The 24,986-nt window shown below is 37.3% G+C and overlaps 1 protein-coding gene across 2 annotated transcripts; it reads right to left on the bottom strand.

Moving 5' to 3' along the window:
• Positions 1-411: 411 nt before the first annotated feature.
• On the bottom strand, positions 412-24,905 carry LOC135072270 (uncharacterized). Of its 2 annotated transcripts, none has more exons than XM_063966210.1 (4): positions 24,812-24,905; positions 24,627-24,734; positions 19,635-19,817; positions 412-1,130 (listed from the first exon to the last, which is right to left on the bottom strand). In XM_063966210.1, the coding sequence occupies exons 2-4, from the start codon at positions 24,702-24,704 to the stop codon at positions 723-725; spliced, it is 669 nt and encodes a 222-aa protein (XP_063822280.1). In that variant the 5' UTR covers positions 24,705-24,734; positions 24,812-24,905; the 3' UTR covers positions 412-722. The 2 variants fall into 2 exon arrangements, with proteins under 2 accessions (XP_063822280.1, XP_063822279.1); XM_063966209.1 differs by having other exon boundaries at positions 24,627-24,717.
• Positions 24,906-24,986: the final 81 nt, after the last annotated feature.

The following is a 24,986-nucleotide window of genomic DNA, read 5'->3' as shown; positions in this document are numbered from 1 at the left end:
AATAATAATCTTTAAGAAAATAGCTAGTGGTCTATTCTTACGAAGATCATGGCAACATAAACACGACGAGCTAGTTTAAATACACCTTGCTTTCCGAACATAGGGAATATTAGAACCTTTACAGCACCTTACATCGCTGAGTTTGTAATCGCCTTAACCTAAGTCTATACAGTGTATGTTCTAGGCCGAATGCCTGTAGCAAGGATGCCCAAGTTGTAATTAGTTTGGGCGCCTAATCCTGGCCAATCCCTAACACGGCTTACCTGGAGCCTCAATGTTTCACCGCTACAACGGTGTTTAGGAAGAAATTACAATTAACTTAGTCTTTACAGAAAATTGACTCGGATTTTAGTTTTGAATTGGAATTTTTCTTATTAACATTTTTAAATATGGATACTAAAATCCACAGAGTAACAATGCAATAACATGTTTATTAATAAATTAGGTCTAAAATATTTGAGTATAAAAACTATAAAGCTTTGGTCACACTGTCAATGCGTTGCGTTTATGTTGCGTTGTACTATTGATAATAAATTACAATCTTTGCAGATAGCAGGGCAGACAATATTAATGTTACAGACAGATCCTTCTTTACAGATGATTCCGAAAAAAATCGGTTCTCCTTATTCGTACGGTCGTACCACATCACTACTATACTATCGCACTAAGTAATCGTCATTTGGTCGCAATATCAAAATAAATTAAAAGTACTAAAATGTTGGTCACGCAATAGAATAAGATCTTTTGAACACTGCGTGTTTTCTCCTGCAAAATTTTCTTTTATACCGTCTCCTTGTAGGAAACGCTTTGAATCTTTCACTGTTCGTGACTGTCTCCACGATCTGCAGCCATGTCTGTTCCAGATCTTCTGGTAGCTTATCGTTAATTAAAATTATCGGCATGGTTAGCCGATTTTCGGGTTCTACTTTTACTTTATCTTCTGTAATTGCTGGATTAACCTCTGCCCAGTGTTTTTGACGTGTTTCTTCAAGTGGATCAATATTGGGTTCCTTATCAGTTATGACAGCTATTTCGATTGGGTTTTGATTTGGTTCAGGCGTTTGAGCTTCGTTTTCTGACGCTTCCATCGCTTCTGCTCGTAGTGCTGCCTCTGCATCCAAGAGCATATGCTGAAACAAGAAGTAATACCAATTACGAAACGCAATTTCATCAAAGGATTAGTTGGGTTTCAAGTGCAATCATACTATAATCCGTGGATTAAACCATAAAATGTAAGGACTCAAGAATCTTACAAGCCATTGTCAACAAATGCAGAACATTTTAATTGCGGTTATCTACGCGTGGTGTGGAAAATACACTATTTCTAAGTTTGAGAAGTTTAACTATTTGGGAGACTAGAAGTTCTCTAAGTATTTTAATTTAGCTATGCCTCAACTTCTAAACAACTATGCATAAATTCAACCTCGACGGCTGCATCCCCGAGGACTTAGTGATGACGCACGCTAACTAAATCCAAATTAAATTGCTGTTCATCTGGGTATATGTACCTACTAGGATAAAGCACGGGAGATAAGAAAACTGTAGGTACATTACTTAACGTTTCGTCATCATACACTAAATTAGGCACTAATCTACACTTAAGAATAATTGAGGGAAGTGATTGGTCAATTTCAGGCTTAATCTTAAGTTTGAATGCACTTAAGAACGAGGAATAGCCTGCCATTTCGTATACACGTTCTTTCAAACTCCTTTGGTCATTAGTCAACATCCTTATGTATCTAGACTATCGTGATCTTTCTTGCACATTATTCCTATTATGTATCTACCTCAAGCTAGAAAAGTACTAACTTTAAAAGAACAAAGAATTTAAGTACTTATTTGAGTGCATGATGATGTATTTAAACTTTCACCGTTAATATTAATTTAACAAAACGTAGGTGGTATATTGTAACAAGAAAAATGTATTTTGAAAGCGCAGACATTTAAAACGTAGGTTGTAAACAAGTGGGATGAAGTCTTAAAATTATTGATTTAAATGAATAAAGTTTAAAAAATATTTTTCTAGAAAACTGTAATTAATGTTACTACAGAATGGGCTTTAACTCTCTCCTATTGTAAAAAGTAGGTACCTACAACTCGATAAATTTCAAATTCCCGATAAAAATGTTTCGGCCAAACTTCAACATTTCTTAGAACTCATTAACGCGAGCTTATAACCTTGAAAATTTCTGTAATTTTCAAACAAAGCTAGTTTATATTACATTGTTTTATCTTTAAAACAATCTTGTTAACTGACATAACTAAGGCTGAGTTGCACCACCTAACTTTGACCGTAACTATGAGGATAACCGGTGATTTTTGTATGAAGTTTGACAGATTTTTGACATTTGTCAAAGTTAAAGTAAGATGGTGCAACCCAGCCTTAGTAATTTCTTTGTGTACTTTTTATAACTAGGCCGAAATATTTTAGCTGAAAGTTCTTAAATAACGTAGGAATTATTTACTTCTCTTTATAATTTTCTAACGTAAAGGTATTATAGTTGTACCTATTGTGTTTATACTTACAAGATATTTTTTCTATAATATAGCCTATTTTTAGCTTTACCAATAAAATCTATACTTGTAATAAATCTGTAGAGAGGTCAATTCTGTACATGAAATATATTTTCAAAATAACTATCAGGGGGTGATTAGTGATCGATATTGATGCCAAAAATGCAATCAGTAAAATTTTGTCTGTCTGTCTGTCTGTCTGTAGGTATGTTCCTTATAGAAACAAAAACTACCCGACGGATTTTAACAAAACTTTTTACAATTATTCTTTATACTCCTGGGCAGGTTAAAGTATACTAAGGAATTCCCACAGGAATGGGAATTAGCGGGAAATCCTTTTGTATGAAAAATCTAAACCGCTTAAGTTAGACGCTTGAAATTTGGCATGCAGGTATCTTAGTAAACTTAAAGCTTAGTTACAACAGGATATTGCAAAATTCCCACGGGAACGGGAGTTAGCGGGAAAATACATTTGTATGAAAAAATCTAAACCGCGTAAGATAGATGAAGGGGGTAAAATGGGATCCACGCATACGAAGTCGCGGGCGGCCGCTAGTGTTAAATAAATGAGCTAGTAAATATTTTGATTTGGGCCAAAAGTTCAGCCCCGTGAAAAAGTTAGGCTGTTAAAATAAACGCCCTTGCGTACAAAATTGCGTAGTCACTTTCTTTTCCGAAGTTGTTATGGCGATGTTTAATTTCTGTAAAGAGGATCGTTAACTTTAATATAAAGTTGAATGTTTTGAGTTTTCTGCTGGGATTAAGGACTTCGTAGTTTATAATTTTCTTTAAGTAGTTTTACTTTGTATTGAAGCGTTGAATCATTAAGGACCCGTTTTAGAGTTTTATGTTTTTATGACTCGCTAAGACCCAAACTTCATCACTACCAAACATTACAAATGGCCGTAGACCACATTCATACTGCAGAAGCTTATACAGAAGACCAGAGTATGCTCCTTTTGAACAACATCTGTATACTACTTAGCCACAGTTTAAGTTAAGTTTTTTTAACGTTCCAATTTAGTCTACGCTAGGGTGCATTCACATGCAGGCAAATGAACCCATATCGCGACACATGTTTGGAAATTCCATATTCCAGACCTGGAACCGATTAGCTTGGAATAGTGCCAATGGATGATTCATCGCAGTTCCATAAACGTTCCAGTCACGTCCAAGCCTCGGATAACCGATTGTGATTCAACTTGCAATCGGAGAGTGATTCTGGAACCCGCAAAGGACCCGACATTTCAGTGTTAAATCGATTACCCTAGCTACTTTCCGATAAACGATTAGTTGTTGTTTCAATTATAGGTAGAGGTTGGTCTTTAATTGTGACTAGGGTTTCTGCTCGAGCTTTCTCGAACTCGAGAAAACTCGAGAAATTTGGCTTCATTCGAGACGAGAAAAAAATTACCGGAGCTCGAGAATTCTCGAGTCTCGAATTTGAAGCTTTAATATTCTTGAAAGCCTATTTTCTTTGATAAAAGTAAGATTTTAATTATTTAATAGGTTAACGTTGCTTTTAGACTGGTCTAGTCTTTCCTTTTTTACCCGACTGTGTGACGCAAAGGAGTGATAATGTGTTTAACAGCCTATATATGTATGTTTTTTAAAGCACTATAGAGACCAAACTCCTGGGTCGATTTTTATGATTCGCACGTCAATCGATTCCTCTCAGTCCGGCGAGTGTCACTAAAGACTATCGTTAGATTTGTTTTAACTGTAAATATATTAACATGGCCGATTTTTGGCACTATAATATGTATTAAAAAAATATCTCAAAACCTATCGAGTGGGGTATCAAAATAAAGGGTTTTTAAATAGCTTGCAAAATGTATGTTCTTTAACTAAAAGATTAAAATAAAAATATTATTGAAAAAAACAAACCCAACTGGGTTAAAATGAACTGAGAAGATAAAAACAAGACAGTGTTCACAAATGCAGTCGGAAGCATCAAACACTTATCATCATCATCATCAACAGCCCTTTACAGTCCACTGCTGGACTATGAGCCTCCTCCGCGGGAAGAGTAGGGGTTGGTGACAAATGTATTCTATTCTGCCGTCACCACACGGCTTATCACCCACTACTTATCACCAACAAAAAAAAAATAGTCATTGATGCCTCCGACTGCATTTGTGAACACTTTGTCTTGTTCCTATCATTTCAGTTCATTTTTACGTAGTTGGGTTTTTGTTTTTTTGTATATTAGATTTAAAAAAACCTGTGTTTTTAGCAAATTTCAATCGATTTCAACAATTTTAATTAAAAGACTCGAGACCCAAGAAAACTCGAGACTTTGGCCTCGAGAATTCCCGAAACTCGAGAAAAAAAATAAGTCGAGAAATCAGAAACCCTAATTGTGACGTTGTTGTAAAGACAAGAGTTAGACTTTGATAGGGTATTTTTCGATTAAAAGTTATATTATAATGAAATAGCCTTTGAGCTAATTAATTCTGTTGAATTCTTAAACTTTTTGACGTTAGGGAGTTATAATATCCATCTCTCCATCCTTACCAACTTAATTAAGTAGGTATGTACTCAGATAAACAGGAAATATGTAGACACAAGCATAATAAAAGTTGATGATGTTGTAATGTTGAAAAATTATGTGTCTTATTTGTTGCCTTTCCCTATGCAAATTCAATTTTTTTATAAATTCCTTAGTCCACCCTCGCACACTGAAAGTGAAGTATTCAAAAGGCCTCCCTTTATACGCTACATGTAAACGATTTTGCGTAATTTGATTGAATTCACGCTTAACCGCCTTCATGAAACCCGACCGTTTTTGCAAATGCCTTAATTTTATGCATTAGGTACGACGTAGTTAAATAATCAAAATGGCAATGCCAGATTTTGTATGGAAGGTGGCGTCTTTTTTTTTTCGCGCGGCCATCGACCAAATTTTGTTTTTTTATTACAAAATAGTGTAATAAACCAAACTTACTATGAAATTTATACCTCTAAAGATAGATAGATAGATAGATAGATAAAACGTTTATTTGCATAACAGAAACACACATTACAAACAGAAAGTACCAAAAGTAGGACAAAATAGTACCCTCAGGACAATATGACATGGTATGGTAAGACAGAAATAAAAAGAAAAAAAAAAATCATTATGACATACAATATAGGTACACACTTTATACAGAAATGTGTGTCGCAGCAATGCAAAACGGCAATAGCTCAGTAATTGGTTTACTTAAAAGCAAACCACTGATTTTCAGCTATAGCCTAAGGACGAAAGAACGCGCGTAACACGTCAACGTGACGGTTGGGGTGTGGTGAGTTTAAGTACATAAATATAACTAAATAGATTAAGATATTTATGATAAAGAGGAAAGGAGAAAATACACTGATAAAAATAATATAAAAATAAAAATTATGCAAATTATGCCAGGGTTCAACAAAACAACCACGCATGAAACCACTGGACCAGATCAGAAACCACTACCAAGGCGCAATCAGGTTACAGGTTTTTGCGACTCCAATAATGCAGATTTAAGCAGAGTCTTAAATGCATGCTTTGATTTGGCCGCTCTTATTGGAGGTGGTATATTGTTCCAACACTTAGTAGCCTGGTAGCGGAAACTGCCTGTGAAACCTACAGTTCTGTGCTTGTGCATCGCTAGGGGTACACGGGCAGATCTGGGCAGACCAGGCCCGTAACGCCTATGGAAATCAGAAAACCTCAGTTTAGCATGCAGGTACTCGGGACTTTCTAGCGAAACGAGATCGAACATAATGGTGGCCATATGTAGCCTTCTGCGGGATTCCATATTCAGCATGGACGCACTATTTAGAAACGGTGATACATGTGTTCGTGGAGGTATATTAAAGCAAAAACGGGCACATGCGTTTTGCACACGTTGTATCATGCGTTTCGTTTTACTCAAGAGGCGTGGCCCGTACACGAGGTCACCATAATTAAGTCGTGACAATACCAGCGATTCGCAGAGTACGATACGCGACTTTTCGGACAAAAGATTACGGACCTTGTATAAAATCTTCAGTCGATAGAAACAGCTTCTGACGAGACCCAGCACATGGCTCTCGAAGCGCAAACCAGCGTCAAAAACGATGCCCAGATTTCTCGTTTCCTTAACCATCTCAATAACTGTGTCCATAATTTTTACTACAGGATCAGCGTTCACAATCCTTTCAGTCAACTTTGACGAACCAAGAACCATAAGCTTAGACTTAGTCGGATTCAGTGACAGAGCGTTGTCATTTGACCAGATAGCAATAGCGTCCAAATCATCGTTCAGTGCGCGTGAGGCAGCATGTATCTCAGTTGGGTCACTGGCGATATAAAGTTGAACATCGTCTGCATAACAATGGTATTTGCAGTGTTTGATTACATGTACCAGGTCTGCACTATATAAAATAAACAAGAGTGGACCCAATATAGAACCCTGAGGAACCCCACGATTGACCACACTGGGCTCCGAAATCGAGTATGAACCGTCTTCCTTTCGAAGTTTGACCGATTGATGCCGGCCACTCAGATAGCTCGCAAACCATGTAACTGTATGAGTGTCGAAACCATAGTAAGACATCTTGGCAAGAAGCAATGGGATGCTTATACTATCGAATGCACGTGAGAAATCCAGCAGTGCCATCAAAGTGCCCCGTCCATCATCCTGATCGGCAAGTATATTATCGGTCACATCGAGAAGTGCCGTGACAGTACCACGGCCTTTTCGGAAACCAGATTGATGGGACGGAAGGAGCCTATTGCCTTCTATGTATTTAACCAGTTGCGCGTGTATTGCCTTTTCCAATATTTTTGATAGAAATGGAAGAATGCTTATCGGTCGAAGGTCCTTTAGTTCGGCGGGGTGATCGACTTTCGGCAATGGGGTTATCAGTGCACTTTTCCATTGATGAGGAAATACCCCTGTCGCTATTGAGCTATTGATAATACTGGTAATAACAGGTAACGATTGCTGTAGAGTAAGCACGATCATGTCCCTGCTGATGCCGTCACTACCAATTGCATTAGATTTAATGGCGCTAATATATTTTGCTACCTCAAACTCCCTAACAGGACACAGCGTGAATGGTGGCTTGGAATCGTCAAAGCGATGATGAACAAAATATGACAATTGAGAAATTGAAATGGTATTGGTCCCAGGTACATTTAAGAAATGAGAATTAATGTTGTTAGCGTTATCGAAACATTCCGGCAAGCAATCGCTTTCATCGGCGCTCAACAGTACCTTTTCCTTTACATTTCGCCAAAATGCTTTACCATTGCTGACATTTTTATTAACAAAATGATTAAAATAAGCGCGTTTTTCATTATAAATGCTAGTGGAAACAATGGCTTTAAGATCTTTATAGTATTTCTTATGTACTATAGATTTTGTGCGTCGATATTTTTCATATGCCTCATTACGAAGGTTCATCATAAATTTGATCATGTTCGTTATCCACGGCAGCGATTGAGCCGGTTTGATCTTTCTCGTAATTAGCGGCGCGTGAATATCGAAAAGAGAGAGAAGCCGGTCGTTAAATTCGCCAACCATATCTTCCACACTAGGGATACTTGACACCTCCTCCCAGTCTATCGCGGACAAATCAGTCTCAAACTGAGCCAAGTCAATATCCCTTATAGGTCTAAATGTTATCACCTTTGCGGGGAGCTTAAGTTTCTTCAGTGAAAGAATGACATTAACCATTTTGTGGCCGATGGACCCGGTAATGTTAGAAACAAAAACATCTCGTATTTTACAGTTTGTACAGACCAAATCTATAAGAGTGTCGGAGTTAGCGGATAGATGTGTTGGTTCCCGCACGACCTGCTTTAGGTCCAAATACTGAAGAAAACCCTCCAATTTGGAAACCCTACTATCGCGATTATCTAGTAAATTAATATTAAAGTCTCCCAACAGAACAAGGCAATCGTGGTTCGCGAGGGAAACCACTGATTCCGTCAGTGCATCAAGAAATGTATCCTCGTTAACCCATTGAGGTCTATATGCCGTCCCGATTACAACACGGAAGCCATTCACCTGTGTTGACAACCACAACTGTTCAATATCTGCGACGGGGTGCTTCAAAAAGCGCACGCGTAGATCCCGCTTGACATAAAACCCGACGCCACCGCCCCTACCGCCACGCATGTGTCGCGGGCGTGGGGCGTTGCGCAGCTTGTACCCTGGCACGACAGGCGCACGCGCCTCCTGGCCAGCCGGCAGCCAAGTCTCGTTTATAGCAACTACATCCGCGTCAAACCTTTTCATTGCCACGATAAAGTCATCATGACCGGTTCCCAAAGATCCAGCATTATACAGCGCCAATTTAAGATATTTTGTTTTAGAGATCATTTCTTAAAGTAAATTAATAAAAAGACTTCACAGTGTAAGCTTGTGTATTTCATGTTTGAATTATTAGATATAATAATATAAATAAAATATACTGTATAAAAATAAAAATATTTTTTAGTTAAATATGCAATACTTACAATAACTGTGGTCAACAATACATAAAATAAGTCTTTACCAAATAAAAATAAGTTAAAATTACATGAACGTATATAGTATAAACAGTAAAACAATGTGTAATAATAATTATAGAAAGTCATGATATCAGAGTGTTGACACAAAAGACGTTCATCGGAAAAACCAGCAGTATTGCCCTGCATCACCACGACACACACACCGTCATACAAATAATCTAGAGTAAAATCATGGTTAAGCTTTTCAGATACCAAAAAATATGCAAGTGACAATATAAAAAAAACAAACAAGAGTAAACATCCCATGGCCAATGTAAAATTTCCCACCCAAGTCTCTCCAGCAATAAAACACAAAAAGTAAAGTACATCACTCACACTATTTGAAAACAAAACTTTTAACAAGCCCATACAAATCAATAGTATTAAGACAGCAACCTGATAATAGAAGAGAAACAAACAGCAATTACAATCAAAATACACTTTTAAAATATTATGGATAATTGTAACAATTCCGTAAACTCTTATAAAGTAACAACTGATGTTAAACATTGTTAGAGTCGCTATCACAGGGCAGCCATCACTATTTACCATCAACAAACGAACCAATGGCATCAGCACCAAAAACCCGGACCAAATCGGCCTCAGTGTAGAGACGAATGCGCGGAGAGTCTTTGCCGGGATGCTGACGCACATATATCCGGCCATCTCGTGTCCACACAAAACGCCATCCAAGCCGCTTGCCCAGATCACGTGCACGCCTAAATAACTGTCTATTGGTTTTTGTTAGTCTTTCATTGAGATAAAAACGACACGACGCTCCAGGAAGTCCAGTTCCCTCCGTAGTAGCACCTCGACGCACCCTGGCGGCCTGAAGCAATTGGTCCCGCAGCGCGCGCCGCGCCATCCGTACGACAATGGGGCGCGGGCGCGCAGGCGGCTCGCCGGACTCAGACTTGCGACCCACACGCGTGGCACTTACGATGTCCTGGTTACACAAAGCAACACCCAGTTTGCTTGCCAGGACCGTGACCACATGCGACAGACTTTCCTCCTTCTGTTCAGGTATGCAGGAGATTTCAACGTCGTTCAGAAGAAGGTCTTGATCTCTATCGTTCAGTTCAGCCTTCAGATGCTCAATAGAGGCCGCAAGGGATTTTTGTGTCTGGTCGTTGGGCTGACTGTCCTCCAAAACCTGCATACGCTCTTCGAGCTTACTAATGCGACTTTCACTCTCAGTGACTCTCTTAGAAATCGATGCTATAGTTTCATTAAGCTGCTGTATTTGTACTCTGTTGGCCCTGAGCTCTTCCCGCATCTCTTCTTTAAATGAGCGCAACTCCATAGCAAATATTTGATAGTCAGACATCTCAACGGTAATATTATGAGCAGTGTCATTTAAGTTACCCATAAAGGTTAATGACTGCTCAGTGGCCGACATGTCCAATTGTACAGGACTTTTGGTTGCAGCTCCTCTCTGCAGTGTGACGCCCTCGGCTGCAGCACGGACAGGGGTGATGGTGTTGTCCAATTTCGGCTGGTTGCTCTTGCAGAGAGCGCATCGCCAGGCATCCTTGAAATCTTTTGGTAGTGTGTTGTTAAATCTCTTCTGCGAGACGTTAGCGCAAATCAAGTCGTAATACTGGCCGCAGCCATTACACAACAAAAATCTTTTGTCCTCAATAACAACACGGCACCCTCCACAGATAATTTTGTTCGGTGCCATTTTTCAAAAATATATTATTTAAAAGAGGAAATCCCAAAAAAAAAAAAAATACAAAAAATATGTCACTTCGAGATTTGAACCAGGGTCCCAAGACAAGTGAACTTTAATCGCACGCTACGCTCACAACACCACGGTGCTACGCAGTGAGCGGGCGAAATTGTCTATTATGTGTCTGCGGTGATTTTACGATCGCAGACGAAGATCAACGATCCGATCCGAGCGCAGTGAGTTCAATGACCGACCTCGCCTAGCAAGGACACACGACACTATCGGTCACCACCACACGTTCAAAATGTAACAGCTGATTTTATAAATTCGTTCACTGTTTTAAAACTAGTCCACTTTTTAACACTCAAGGTTCACAGTTAGATAGATTTAGCAATTAGCGATGTAACTTTAAATTCACCACACATCAATTGTTCGGATAAATCATTGTAAACATTAAGATACACGGGAGCAAAATAAACACGTCCGCCCCGCTTCCGCGCCCCGCGCGTCTCCTCAGTCTAAACTCAGTCTGAACTGAGTTACGAGCGTTAGAAGTTTGATGATTTTACATACTAAATTTGCTTTTTGCGCGCAAGTTTTGTAAGAAATTGCAACATTTGAAAAAGACGCCAATTTCCGGCATTGTCTTTTCTGAGTAACTTTACGACTCTCGAAAACATTTCTTTATAAACAATTCAAACATTATTAATGGCGCACTTGACTTTGTTCCTCCACGAACTCAGTGTTGTAATTTGATTTTCGTAAACAATAAGCTTACGTTGCGAAGAAAATAAACATCTGAGCGCCAGACAAAGTTCATATCGTTATAACAGATGCCGGATACTGGATACTTTAACAAATTAACCGTCAATAGGTTCAAAACATTACTGATATTAAAACTGTGCCAAGTCCAACCCAATCTCTAATTTTTGGTTTGATAAGAAGTTTTACAAGTGATCTGAAAGTTTTTTTTTCCGACGTATTGCGCCAATTCTTTTTTCAAATCTCAATGTGTTTTATTTCATTTTTTTACCCAAGAATTCATAAAAATTCCAACATTTTATTTACACTAATATTATAAAGAGGAAAACTTTGTTTGTTTGTTTTTTTGGTTGTAATGAATAGGCTCAAAAACTACTGGACCGTTTTTAAAAAATCTTTCACCATTCGAAAGCTACATTATCCACGAGTAACATAGGCTACATTTTATTTTGGAAAAAAATATGTAGTCCACGCGGGCGAAGCCGCGGGCGGAAAGCTAGTAATTTAATAAAATACGCTTAGGTACATCTACGAAAGCATTTCAAAAACATTTTTATTTCGATATTATTCCATTCCATCATTCGTCACATTCAAACATTTTATTAACCAAAATATTCAACATTTCACATTAATAAAAAAAGCTACCTATTTGAAAATTAAATTGATCTTTTGAAACGTTTAAGTAAGTACGCCAAATTAATGAGACTGTGATGAACGCAATTAATTTCTTGTCAGCCATAAAATGGGATCCTTTTAATTGTTGCTTTTGATACTGAATAAAGTTTGAAAAGCGATGGCGAGGTTTATTAATGACGGCCACACCACAGAATAAGTAATAGTACAGGTACAGAAGGATTACTCCGCAAGACGATTTAAATAAATGCGAGTCTTGCTACGACGCGATACAGTGAAATTCAGCTCGCACAGCACTACGTACCTACAATTTTATTCACCTACAAGTTTTGTCTCTTTCTATCGCGTGCCTCTGAACTCTTCTTACGCTGTTAGGGTTGCTGTCTAGTAGTGTCTAGTAAAAAAATAATTAATCTACTTATTTGTAATGACGTACGTATGCGTACTTACCTACAAGTACGCATTCATTATGGAAAACCTTGGGAGAGGCCTTTGTCCAGCAGTGGACGTCATTAATTGGCTGAAACGAACGAACGCATTCTGAGCAGTAGTTATGGTAGGTTAGGTTCCTATACTATCCTAAGAATTATTGATTACCTACATGGCCAACATACCTTTCAGCATCTTTTTGTAAGCGAAAAAAAAGATAAATCCGGTAGATTTCTTTTCGAATTTAAACACCCGAACGCCGCACAATAATATTTCTTTCTCTTTATGTCCATTTTTAAATAATACTTCGATCATAGAATTAGGTACCTACTACAACGCACGCCAGCGTCCTGACGGGCGCGCGCGTGACACTCGACTGATATAATACCCGCCGGCGGGGCGCTTCGTTGTAGGTAATTATCGGATGTACCGCGCGGAGTGAGCCAGGCCTGGCCACACTTCATCTGTTATACCATACGGCGGACATAGTATAAACAGAGGCAGTAAGTAAACTCACACTCAAACATTTTATGTATTTAGGTATGGCCCTACCTATTAGTTTTGAAGTGAATAAAAAGGCACTCCTAAACAAGCTAATCGGACAGCCCAGGACCGATCGTTATGGAAATCCTTGGAGGAGGCCTTTGTCCAGCGATGGAAGTCATTTGGTTGAAACGAACGCACGAAATTTAAGCTAATATTACTTGTGTCTTAGTAGGTACTTCAGTAACCTTACAAATTGTCTTTATCTTTAGTGACGTAAAGCTATACGTATATTAAAAGTATTCCAATCTTTAAAACAAGTAATTGATTCTAGATTTTGGAATAAATGTGCATTTCACTGTGTTTAATACTAAAAAGAAATAAAAAAGAAGAAAATTGTCATGTCATCAACAGTGTCAGTCACGGGAGAATTGTTTTTTTGTGAAACTAAAGCAAAATAAAGGATATTTTATTATCAAATACATTGTTGGACTTTATTCACACTGAATAAACGAAGGAAATTACTTACTGCCTTCATCTGCCGTGTTACCTAGCGAAAGTCCAGTTTGCTGCAATTCAAACAAAGTGCCTTCCTACACGCTTTTTGCAGACGCTGGAATTTCGTAGTAAACGTTAACAAGATAATAACATTTTTCTTTACGAAGACTCCGGCTGCTTACCTTGTTTTGCGTGGTACGGTCCTGTAACTTGATATTTTTTATAATGAAAGTTGAGTTAAGAATTTTTCTTGAACATTTAGGTATACATAAATCTTACGTCGGTGTTATTTTAGGACTTCCTGCTATGACACACTTAGGCGGAGTTGCACCACCTTACTTTGACTTTAACAAACGTCTAAAATCTGTCAAACTTCATACAAAATACACCGGTTATCGTTATAGTCACGATTAAAGTTAGGTGGTGCAACTCAGCCTTATTATCTTTCGTTTTATTAACTTTACGAGAAAGTAAGTAGGTATGATTGAATTGACCATTATGTAACGGGACTACTCCCACCTCTCGTTCCCACCACTGCAACTCCTGTGTAACCAGGATCTACAGCTTGACTGCCATAAAAACCCAACCAATGAAGGTCAAGTTTGACCATTATGTGCAACACTTTAAGCAAATAAGAATTTGAATACATTTCTCGATTCTAGTGCTATAGTACCTACAGCCTAGACTTTAGGGCATTCCAATTCAAGGCAATATTGAGTAGGTAACTAAGCATTTTTCAAATCTCTAAGGAAACGTAGACTTACTTAACTTACTTGTTTCACGTCTCCATGCGTCCCTGAAAAAAGGGTCTTAAACGACTAACAGACAGATGGATTTTGGGTTCATTTAACTTTTTAAGGTACGGAATCCTAATAAGTGAAAACCTTACAACGCTTTGGGCAGTTTGGTTAAATTTCCATACAGGTTTATTGACCGCTATGAATTGTTTTCGTTAAAAACAAAAACCCAAATGTGAAATATGAGCAAAATTTTACATGTAAACAAAAACAATAATATTTTAACATACAAAAATATGTTCTCAAGAGTTATTAAACGTTATTTAGATTTTAGAACGAGGTGATTTTGGTAGGTTAAAAATCTTTTTTTTTCATTTTTTTCATTTAGCTTAGAGCACGTTAAATGTATGGCTATTTAATATCTTGTGATAATTTTAATGTAATGGAATTATAGGATGATACATTTTTTTATGTGAAAATTGTTTTTTTTAACAAAATGCATAGTCTAAAATTCACTGTTGAAGTTTTTGCTAAACTGTACTTTAAATCCGGTATAATGTATAGTACCTATAGATAAAGTGGTGAAATTTTCTTAGTAACAAGTGTAAGTTACCGGACAGCCGGGAAACCTTGATTTATTGAAGCGATCAAACAACTTGAAACTTGAGAAAGTTCTCGAGTACCGTAGGTATTATAATATTGAAAATGGGACTTTTATTACACTAGCTAACAAATACTAAACTTAGTATGTTTTAAAAATTGAAAGTTATTTTATTTACTTACGTGTATAACTAGTACAAAATGCATGCGTAGAATGTATGCGACTTTATAAAACTAAATTAAAAAATCAACGATCGATGTTAAAGTATAGTATATTATAGTATGTATAGTAGAGTACCAATCGTTATTTTATAGTAGATTTAGGGTGGGTTGCACCATCTTACTTTAACTTTGACAAACGTCAAAAATCTGTCAAACTCCGTACAAAATACACCGGTTATCGTCAAAGTTACGGTCAAAGTTGTTGGATTTATGGACGCATAATAGAAACTCCTTACTAATATTGTCTATGGGCACTCTCGTCCTTGTCGCGTTGACAAAATGTTCTCATATACTTTACTATAAAATATAGTCTTCATATTAAGCTTTGTTTAATTTCATCAAAAGTTAGGTGGTGCAAAGGTGGTACCCTTAGTATTACCATTAGATACTTACCACGATTTAGTATTGTATTTATTTAGAACCTAAACCTGACCTTTAACTAACTACTTACTTAGGTGGTCCACAGTTTGAAACGAATGCGAGTGCGAAACGAGTGGGCAAATTAAAATTGATGCGCATGATAGAGTATTAGATAAATGTAAATACCTAATACATTTATCTATGGTAATACTCTATGGGATTCCTCTTTATCATTTCCTAACTTTACCTACCTACTAAAATATGTTACAGAAAGTGTTTTTATTTCTGTATAGCTTTCCGCCCGCGGCTTCGCCCGCGTGGAATTTTGTCTGTCACAGAAAAACTTTATCGCGCGCGTCCCTGTTTCAAAAACCGGGATAAAAACTATCCTATGTTCTTTCCCGGGACTCAAACTATCTCTATGCCAAATTTCATCAAAATCGGTTGCGAGGTTTAAGCGGGAAAGCGTAACAGACAGACAGACAGACAGACAGACAGACAGAGTTACTTTCGCATTTACACATATTATGTAGCCACTTAAGAGGGCATATTTTTGTAACTCCGGATACATTAAATAAATATTATTATTATTATTATTATTATTATTTATAATATTAGTTGGGATGACTCAAGTAACATAAATTAGCTCTTGATTGAACAGAACATCAACAAACTGTCGATTGGCATCAATGGCACTGCGTAGTATCGCTATTTTTGCTACAGATTGTAAACTGGATAGCAAACCAGCTGATTCCATTAAGTAAACACTGGTGGGTTACTACTGGCCATCAGTTAATTATACCTACTCAGTCAGTTTGCACTTATACATTTTTCAGTAATTTTACAACAAAATCGTTCGCAATCGCACGTTCTGACGATTAACCCCAAAATTGTCATGTATATCGGCCCATTTGCCATAGTCTACAAATATTTGGACATTCAGATTTTTGTCACCAATAACATTAATATCAACCAAACGACGTCCAATGCTGGACAAAGGACAAAGGTCCTCTGCGCTAATCCAAGTTTGGTTGAAACAAACCGTAAATAATTAATGTGTGATAGATACCTAAACCCCGCAGTATCGTAAATTTAAAAGTTTTAGCCATGCCAGCCATAGCCATAGAGTTTGCAGCACCGATAAAAAAGTTTGAATATCTGGTCTAGATATTATCCAGATAGACAGCTCGCCTTTTGTTCAAGTTAATTGTTAGTATTCAAATATTTCTACCGAGCAAATGCGGGATAAATTAATTAACAGAGCTATTAGATTTAGAGGAAAGGGCATAAGAGTACAAGATTTTTTTCGTCACCAGTCCTGGCGGTAAATAAGAGCACATGTTAAGATAATAATTTAATAATAACCTATATGGTTTGCCATTGCCTCCCATATTAAACACTGAAATTCAATAAGTAGTCTGAATAGTCTTATTTGTAGAAAGAATCAATTTTATCAAATAACACAAAACGACAAAGCATGTTACGATAGCATAAACGAACGAATTATGTTCATCTTCCATTCATTAATGATAGATCGCCCGGTGCTTTGTCCTGCTGGAAGCTCTTCTGGAAGGACTGGTCTTTTGTTCTAAACGTCCTGCCAGAAGATTATCGCAAGTCCTGCCCGCAGTACGCAATTTGTACGTGTTTGCTTGCTGGTCCTTCCAGCAGTACGGTGACCTTCAAATTTGAACTCATCCTCACCAGAAGTAGTAAACACTTGGTTAGTGTTTATTAAATAAAAAGTCATGTCGTAGAATCATTTTGTTTAACCAGTATTTTACTTTTCTTAATATATTATAAACTTGTTTATCTTCTTTCAACTTAACTAATAGGAACTATAATAAGGAACTTTAAATTAATTACTTTGGTACGTCACTTTGTATTAGAAATTACACCTATCACTTACAAATACACTACAAATTAAAAACAAAAACAAGAAATAAATTATAAATGTTTGATTAGGCTGGAATACTTCACATTCATTATAATATTATCGCCAAAATGTTGCCGACTCCACGCCCGGCGCGTCAAAATGTGTCGCGCGAGCGCGAACGCGCTGCCCCCGTGTATACTCGTGCGCCATCGGGCTCCGACTAACGGTTAGTCGCGTTTTTCGATCTTGGGCACTATTGGGTGAAAGAGAGAGAAACACTCTATTTTTTCGTGTAAATTTGAAATTTGTACAATGTATACTTACGAAACTGTGATCTTTTAATTTTGCGTCCTACCGGAAGTACTTTAAGTCCTGCTGGCAGGACTCCGGGCGATCTATCATTAAGGATTGGCGAAACAAAGCTTTGTTTGCAATCAGTGCGATCTACAAACGTGGATGTGCTCACGACAACAGTGAACGTAGTTTTGTTTCCTTTTGTTCAAAACATGATAAATAAATAAATAAAATAAAATAAATAAAAAAGTATTTTACTTAACAAAAATAGCTGCCTCTTTTCGCCATCACCTTAAAAATGGTGGTGGAGCTTTCTCAAAGCAAGCTTGCCCAAAACTTGTCTGCCCACTCGTGCCTTAAAGCCTTAAGGGTTCTATGAGTTCCTGAACATAAAAGCTGGCAAAATATCGAGAAATGTCGCTTTAATTCAATCAAAGACCTGACCTTCCTTTCAAATTACCATTTCAAGGGAAATACCATGTCCTAGAATGGAACTATTAGTTTGTTTATCGGAATTAACACGGAACCGTGTTGGACATGGAACCAACATGTCAGTAAACCGAATTCGCGTTAATATAGTTAACTCGCCGCCCCAACATACACGTGGAGTCGTGGAGGGTTAAACCGGGTTAAACTAAAACCCGTGTAATTATGTGCACCTTTCAGTGGGCTATTTATATGAAGACACCAAGGCTCTAAGGTTTACGGTAAGTAAACCGTTCAGTGAAGCGAGTTCTTATTCGCTTGAACGTGCCCTTCTTATGAATTTTATTTATCAATATTTTGTGTAACTCGTTTTCGTGATTGCTTTGTTATATTCCTAGTTACTTATATGCCTACAAATGAAACGGAACGAATGATATTGTCTACCTATATTCTGAAATATATGTATATTAAATTCATAGTACACTTCTCTTCACACACAATCGTTTAGAAGAAATATGGAGTAGGAAAGCCCTATAATAACGCAACGATCTTATGTGTGTGTGCGTTTAAACTTTAAATGAATGTATTTTATAAGCTCGTATTAGAAATGACGCTCTAAACTCGACTCCAAGTCGTAATATCATTTCACTGTTCTTTTTTCACTCAACAAATGATTCCATCTCACTCATCAATACCACAAATGCACAGTCTCGGACTTCCAAAAGGCCTCAGACGCTTTGATCATCCATCCCCATCATTATCTGGTTCATTCTCACTTTCAATTGTGTATTTTTGGCGTTTTAATTACGGGCGTTCGCTAAAGACTATCGTTTACTTTGATGTTATAATTAACACTTTGACTGAGCCGTGCGCTAATTTGTAAGTACCTAGGTGTAATTCGCGTTGAGGCATCGTAAACATAAATTGTCTGTTCGAATTGGGACAGTGAAATACAGCCACTAAAGCAATTGTGCCTGTTTCATTCCACAGAGTGAACCCTGTTAATGCTAATTTCATTAATTAGGTACCCACTTTTAGCCTAATTTTAATCCTGAGTGTTAAACAAATAAATCCAAATTAGGTACCAACATACAAAAGCGAAAGGTCACTGACTGACTGACTCACTCACTCATCACGAAATCTCAGAACCTACAAGTGCTGCAAACTACAATTTTGCTTTGTTCTTTTATTTTGTTCCTTTTAGAACATAGGTGCTCACTAAGACGGAATTTTACCAAATAGTGAGCAAATAGGGTAAAACGGGATCCACGCGTACGAAGTCGCGCGCGACCGCTAGTTTAAATAATAAAAGCATTCGATTTTGCGAGTGTCAATGTAGGACCAAAATATCATAATTATGCATGCCCAAAAAAGAGGGATTACTTAAAATCTGCCATGCATTAAGGATTACGGAATTTCAATGTGACGTCTACCCACAAAGTGGACTGACGACCTCATAAAGGTAGCAGGAAGGCGCTGGATGCAGGCCGCTCAACCGGGCGATGTGGAAATTATTGGGGGAGGACTATGTTCAGCTATGAACGTCCTGTGGTTAAAAAGACAATGATGATGAATGAAGGCTACACCACTCACACAAATTCCTTAAAATTCCTTATCACTCACTTTGTGTTTATCCCTCGCAGCGGTATACAGCACCCAGGCCACATAAACGAACATGATCAGCGCGGGCACCACCAGGCTGGCCACTATGGGGATCCTGCGCACCCATGCGTGGTACAGAGCCAGGAGAAAGAGAGAGATTCCCACGAGGATGGCGATGTAGCGACCGGTGCGGCGACGTTCTTCCTATGGGAAGAAGAATTAGGTACCTAAGCAAATAACATCTGAATGTATACAGGGTGTTCGGTAAATGAGTTTATAAGCCGACACTAGCCCATGTTAACATGTGCATATAAATGGTATGGTGAAGTCAGAAAATTGATATCATCATTTTAATTATTTTAATTTTCATACAATTCTGATTTTATAAATTTTATTTGGTATGAACATTTAAAAAAATGAAATGATGATACTCGTATCTGACTTGACCATACTATTTAAATGCATATTTTATGTTAACATGGGCTAGTGTCGGCTTATAAATCCATTTACCTAACACCCTGTAGACGAAAATTATTCTGTTTTAGATAAATCTAAGGTACACAAATAAGAGCTTGGCGTAGGTCGATCGGACCAATAGAATATTTTTTGTCAAAATATTTCAAATATCTTTTGCTCGTAAAAGACAAATTGTGCCAAAAATGTCCCCAACTCAGCAATTATAGTCGCGCGTGCGTGATGTCACGACGCTGATTTTCAACAGGTGACCTTTAGGACACTGGGGTTGGGATTTTACGATAAAAAAAAATCAAATAAAAAAGGTACGTATTCCAAATTTTTTCATCCATCACATTGTTATCTGTGTTTGTATAAATGCTTTTAAAAACATTCTAAAAATAGGAGAAAGATATTGAGACGTGTTGTCATCAACAAAGGATCCCAATTATGGTCTAATTGCTTTACCCCGCCTGTGTACACACGTTTTTACTTTGAGCTCTATCATGCCGCTTAACGTCATTACGGCCCGTGTGTATCGCATACAAAGTATACTGATGGATATTATTATCCGATATAGCGTTTTCGTTTATTACCCAATAGCCTACCGTAACCCAATCAATATAAAAGCCTCGAATAATGTTTGTACAAACAGGGAATACCCCGGTCAACAAACCAAACTACTCCAGGTAATAAGGTGAAGTAGTTGAACTGGAAACTATTGCTGTCTACTCGAACATAGCAAATTGCTATAATTTGTGTGTTTAATCAATCCGTAGCTTTGTTAGTTCAAGTGAAATTTGATAATTCAATAACAATAATCCTATTCCAAACTAGGGGCATAACGAAATTCTGAAATAGATTATTTACTATCTAAAAGCTGTATGGAAGCGATTATGCTGTCATCTACGAGTATTAACTTGATAGGCTCATTCAAGTCAATTATTATGGAGGATCTATCTTAAGCTTAGCTACTTGAAATTTGTCTCGTTATTAATGGACTATTGTAAGAGAGGAAAGTGAAGTGGACAAAATGCTTATGTAATTAAGTAACTAAACCTGAATAATCAACAAATAGAGATAGTAAATTATAAATTGAAATAACACGGCTAACGAATTCATTTGAAACTGTGTGTAAATGGATTATAGTGATAACGTGCACGTGTAATTCAATAACATTAATTGAAAGCATATAGACAGGTTCGTTAGGTACGTTCCGACCTGACGGTCGGTTTTGGTTTATGGTAATTGAATCACAGTATCAATCTGTATTAAATATTTAGTGCTGTACCTATCTACAGGATCCGATTCTATTACTTAGATCAAGGTTTTCTGAGAAATGTTAGAAAGAGGTGAGAAAACGTTCTAATGAATCAGCGTTAGCTACGCTGCCTATCGTTTACTAATGAACTTGCCTTCATCTTGCCTTCATCGAGATTATTTTTTCAGTGTACCTTTTTTATTTAACTATACGAATACTGATTGTACAGCTATTAGTGGGACTGCTTTGGTGGTTTTATTCTTCTTCTTCGTCGCTACACTCTTGCCAGAGTGATCGTGGTCGTCACACCAAGTCCGGTGGCAAGTCTCACAATCCGTCACCATTCCTCCCGCACTGCAGCCTTTCTTGTGCACTCGTAGAGTGGACCATTGTGTGCGGTTTTGACCTGGTCAGTCCAGTGCATGGGCGACCTGCCGCGCGCTCTTGTGCGCCCTCGTGGTGGTTTTATACGCACAATGAAATAACGGTTTAAAGCCTATTTATCTAACCTTTGCTCTAACCCCACGGCAACAAGCTGTTTTCTTTATGCTTCACGTCTTCCTTTTGGCTACTTTTCTTTTTGCAAAAGAAATTTTATCCTCATTAACTGGTGGCTGGCGATTAATTACTCAACTTACAGTGCTCTTATAGGCTCTAGGTACGTACATAGTCTTGATTGCTGCGAATGAAAAGAAAATTAAGCTTGAAACTTACCTACCTACATTTTCAATTAAGGTAAATACCTATATTGGACGTTCATCTATCAACATAGGTAATTAAAGCGTTACCTATTTTATAAATGAAAGTTGTGATTTCATCCGCAGCAACAAGCAGCTAATTCGCCACAGCTTCCAAATAAATCAATTTCGTAGTTTAACAAGTTGCCAAATAAATTAGTCCCTCTGACTTTGCGCATCTAACTTTAAAGTGCTCATTTCGGAATCAAAGTTTGCCGAGTATATTTAACTACTTTGTCGTGGATGAAATTGTGAGCTTCATTGGGCCAGAAGCTTGTTGTTTGGAATTGCCGATTGGAGCTTAAGAATTTAATAGGAAGGGAACAGTTTTCAAGGACAAGTTCGCACTACTAACTTAAATTCCGTTACGTTTTATGGAACAAACCGGGTCCATCCTTTTGCACAAAGAGTAACAAACATTCATCCTAGCATGTTACAACTTTCACAATTAAAATATTAGTAGGAAGGACAGAATTGGACAAAAAAATATCTCTATATGCCGAATTTCTCTAACGTAAACATATTTTTTATAAGGCAGCTCTCTCTACGTGTACATATTCTTATCTATGACTCTCTCCCAGTAGCCAGGGACTAAAAACCAATAAGCTTGTAGTACTACTCGTGTATTGCCCAATATGTTTCTGAGATGTCATTAATGCGTTATTGGATCGGCATCCCACGGGAGCTCCATCGGCCGTCAATCATGAACCGTGATTCAATCATCGGGCCAACCGCGGGATATTCCTGGATCCGATCATGAGGCAGGGGTGCTCAACTTTGGACTGAACACCAAAGTTATATCATGCAAAAACGTATCGTTCATCAGTAAACAAGATCAAGTAGGTGCTAATACATTTAGGGAACATAAAGATTTTCCTTGCGCTACTAAGGTAGTTTAGAGTTTGAGTCACATACTTAATAAGAAAACTAAACAACAGAAGGAAGGAACTACTAAGGAAGAACCTACCTACTCGAGGAAAATCTGAAAAATTTCCATTTCATGTGAGACGCCACCATATAGTGTGATAAAAGATAGAAAATACTGATATTTTTAAAGGCCAAAGAATAGTAGCACATTATTTAATGTTGTTTCAGTTTAATACAAGAAGTGATATCAAACTTCCAACGATCAAACAGTTTGACATCTCTGATCAAGGATACGCAATTTCAATAAGAAAATTAGCTACTGAATTTGTGACTTCAAAAGCGAGTCTGTAGATGACGTTTGTTTAAAGATAAGTAATATTAAGTATGTATATGTACAGTCATTCTCAAATAAAATCACAATTAATTATTATTTTAAGACTAAAATAATTCTTAAAAGTACGATGCATTAACAATGTGCCTTTAGATGTGGATACCAGGTAGGTGCTTGCTTGTTTATGGATCCAACCACACATAACAAAAATATCCAAATCACTAAAGATTGTGAAAGCTCTCAATTATTGCCAATATCCATATAAGAAAGCCATCCGAGTCCCAATTTCTTCTTCTTTCAAAGTAGAAGCGAGTTGCATCCGGTGAATATAAAGGATGGAACGACTGCACGTGCGAATATTATTATGTAGTAGGTATCATAAATAAGGAGGTTATTCGTAATATCTCACTGTAATGGTACCTACAGTAAGTACGCCGTTATTTTCCAAAACAATATCTTGTACTGGTTTATGGTGATAGCTGATGCTTTAAAATATTTTCTTAGGTAAGTAAGTAGGTGATCTAGTTCTATCTGGTAAAACGATTAACCTCATTGCATTTTAGATACAATAAACTTTTTGACGTTGGTTGGACGTGGTACAAGACATGTTTTTGAGATAACGGCCTAATGGACCGAAAACTAGCTGCTAAGCCCAGGGTCGCTGGCTCAACTATTACTAGGTTTTTTTCAATATCTATCTATATATATAAAAGAAAGTCGTGTTAGTTACTCCACTTATAATGGTTATAATCATCTTGTTGCATCACATCTTGCGAAATCTTGACTAACCCACATCACATCTCCCAACGACCAGAGTTACGACTACAACGCCATAACATTTGGACTGTTTTACTATCATTTACTACAGGCTACTATCGAGGTTAAGGAACTAACTGCCATACAGAAGCAACAAAACTGTGAAAGTGCTTCAATATTTGCGAATAATTATGTATCTTCAAAAATATTCAGGATCCACGCTTAGATTGAGTACCTAATATCAAAAAGATTTGTAAGCTTTATGAAAGATCTCTCAATAACTTTTGAAGTTAGGTAAATATTAGGTCCTGACTGTTAAATAAGTAGATTAAGTAGGTACGATGGGAACACACTTGAACTTAGCTTAATTAGGTAGGTAAGTACTACCTTTATAGGTAAGTAGGTACAGTAAACTTCTCATAATTATTTCTAAGATGTTTTGATAATAAAGAATTTTACATTCAGAATAACAAAGAGAAGATAAGAAGTAACATTTACGAGTAAATCAACCTGAAAGTTTTTATATTTTCTGTACTTACACTCGATAAATTTCCCTAGAATAGTTTTAAGTTAATTAACTTTCAAAAATACTTATGATAACAATTTACCTTTACGGAACTTTCCAACTTTTTGATTTGCGGGATTTGCTGCGATACTTGAATTTCATTATTCAGCTTCAAGTTCATTTCTTCAGGTTCCCTAAAAGACGTTTTATTCTTTTAATTATTTTTTACAGTAGCAACTAACATTCAATACTTTACTTAGAAAAAAATAAACCACAGATAATACACACCTATCGCTCATTAACACAAAACACTGGCCGAACGCGAAGTGATTAAAAAAAGAAAATCGTCAGTGCGAGTTCTCCCGGCAGAATCGCGCGCCGACTGCAGATTACTAACCTACACTGTTACTGCATAATGAATCTGTTTACACCATAAAAAAAAGCCCGTTATACCCTAAGCAGA

This window comes from Ostrinia nubilalis, chromosome 5, assembly GCF_963855985.1.
Source record: "Ostrinia nubilalis chromosome 5, ilOstNubi1.1, whole genome shotgun sequence".
Taxonomy (NCBI): domain Eukaryota; kingdom Metazoa; phylum Arthropoda; class Insecta; order Lepidoptera; family Crambidae; genus Ostrinia; species Ostrinia nubilalis.
Note: the sequence above shows the minus strand (reverse complement) of the source record. Positions and strands in the feature narration are given on the sequence as shown.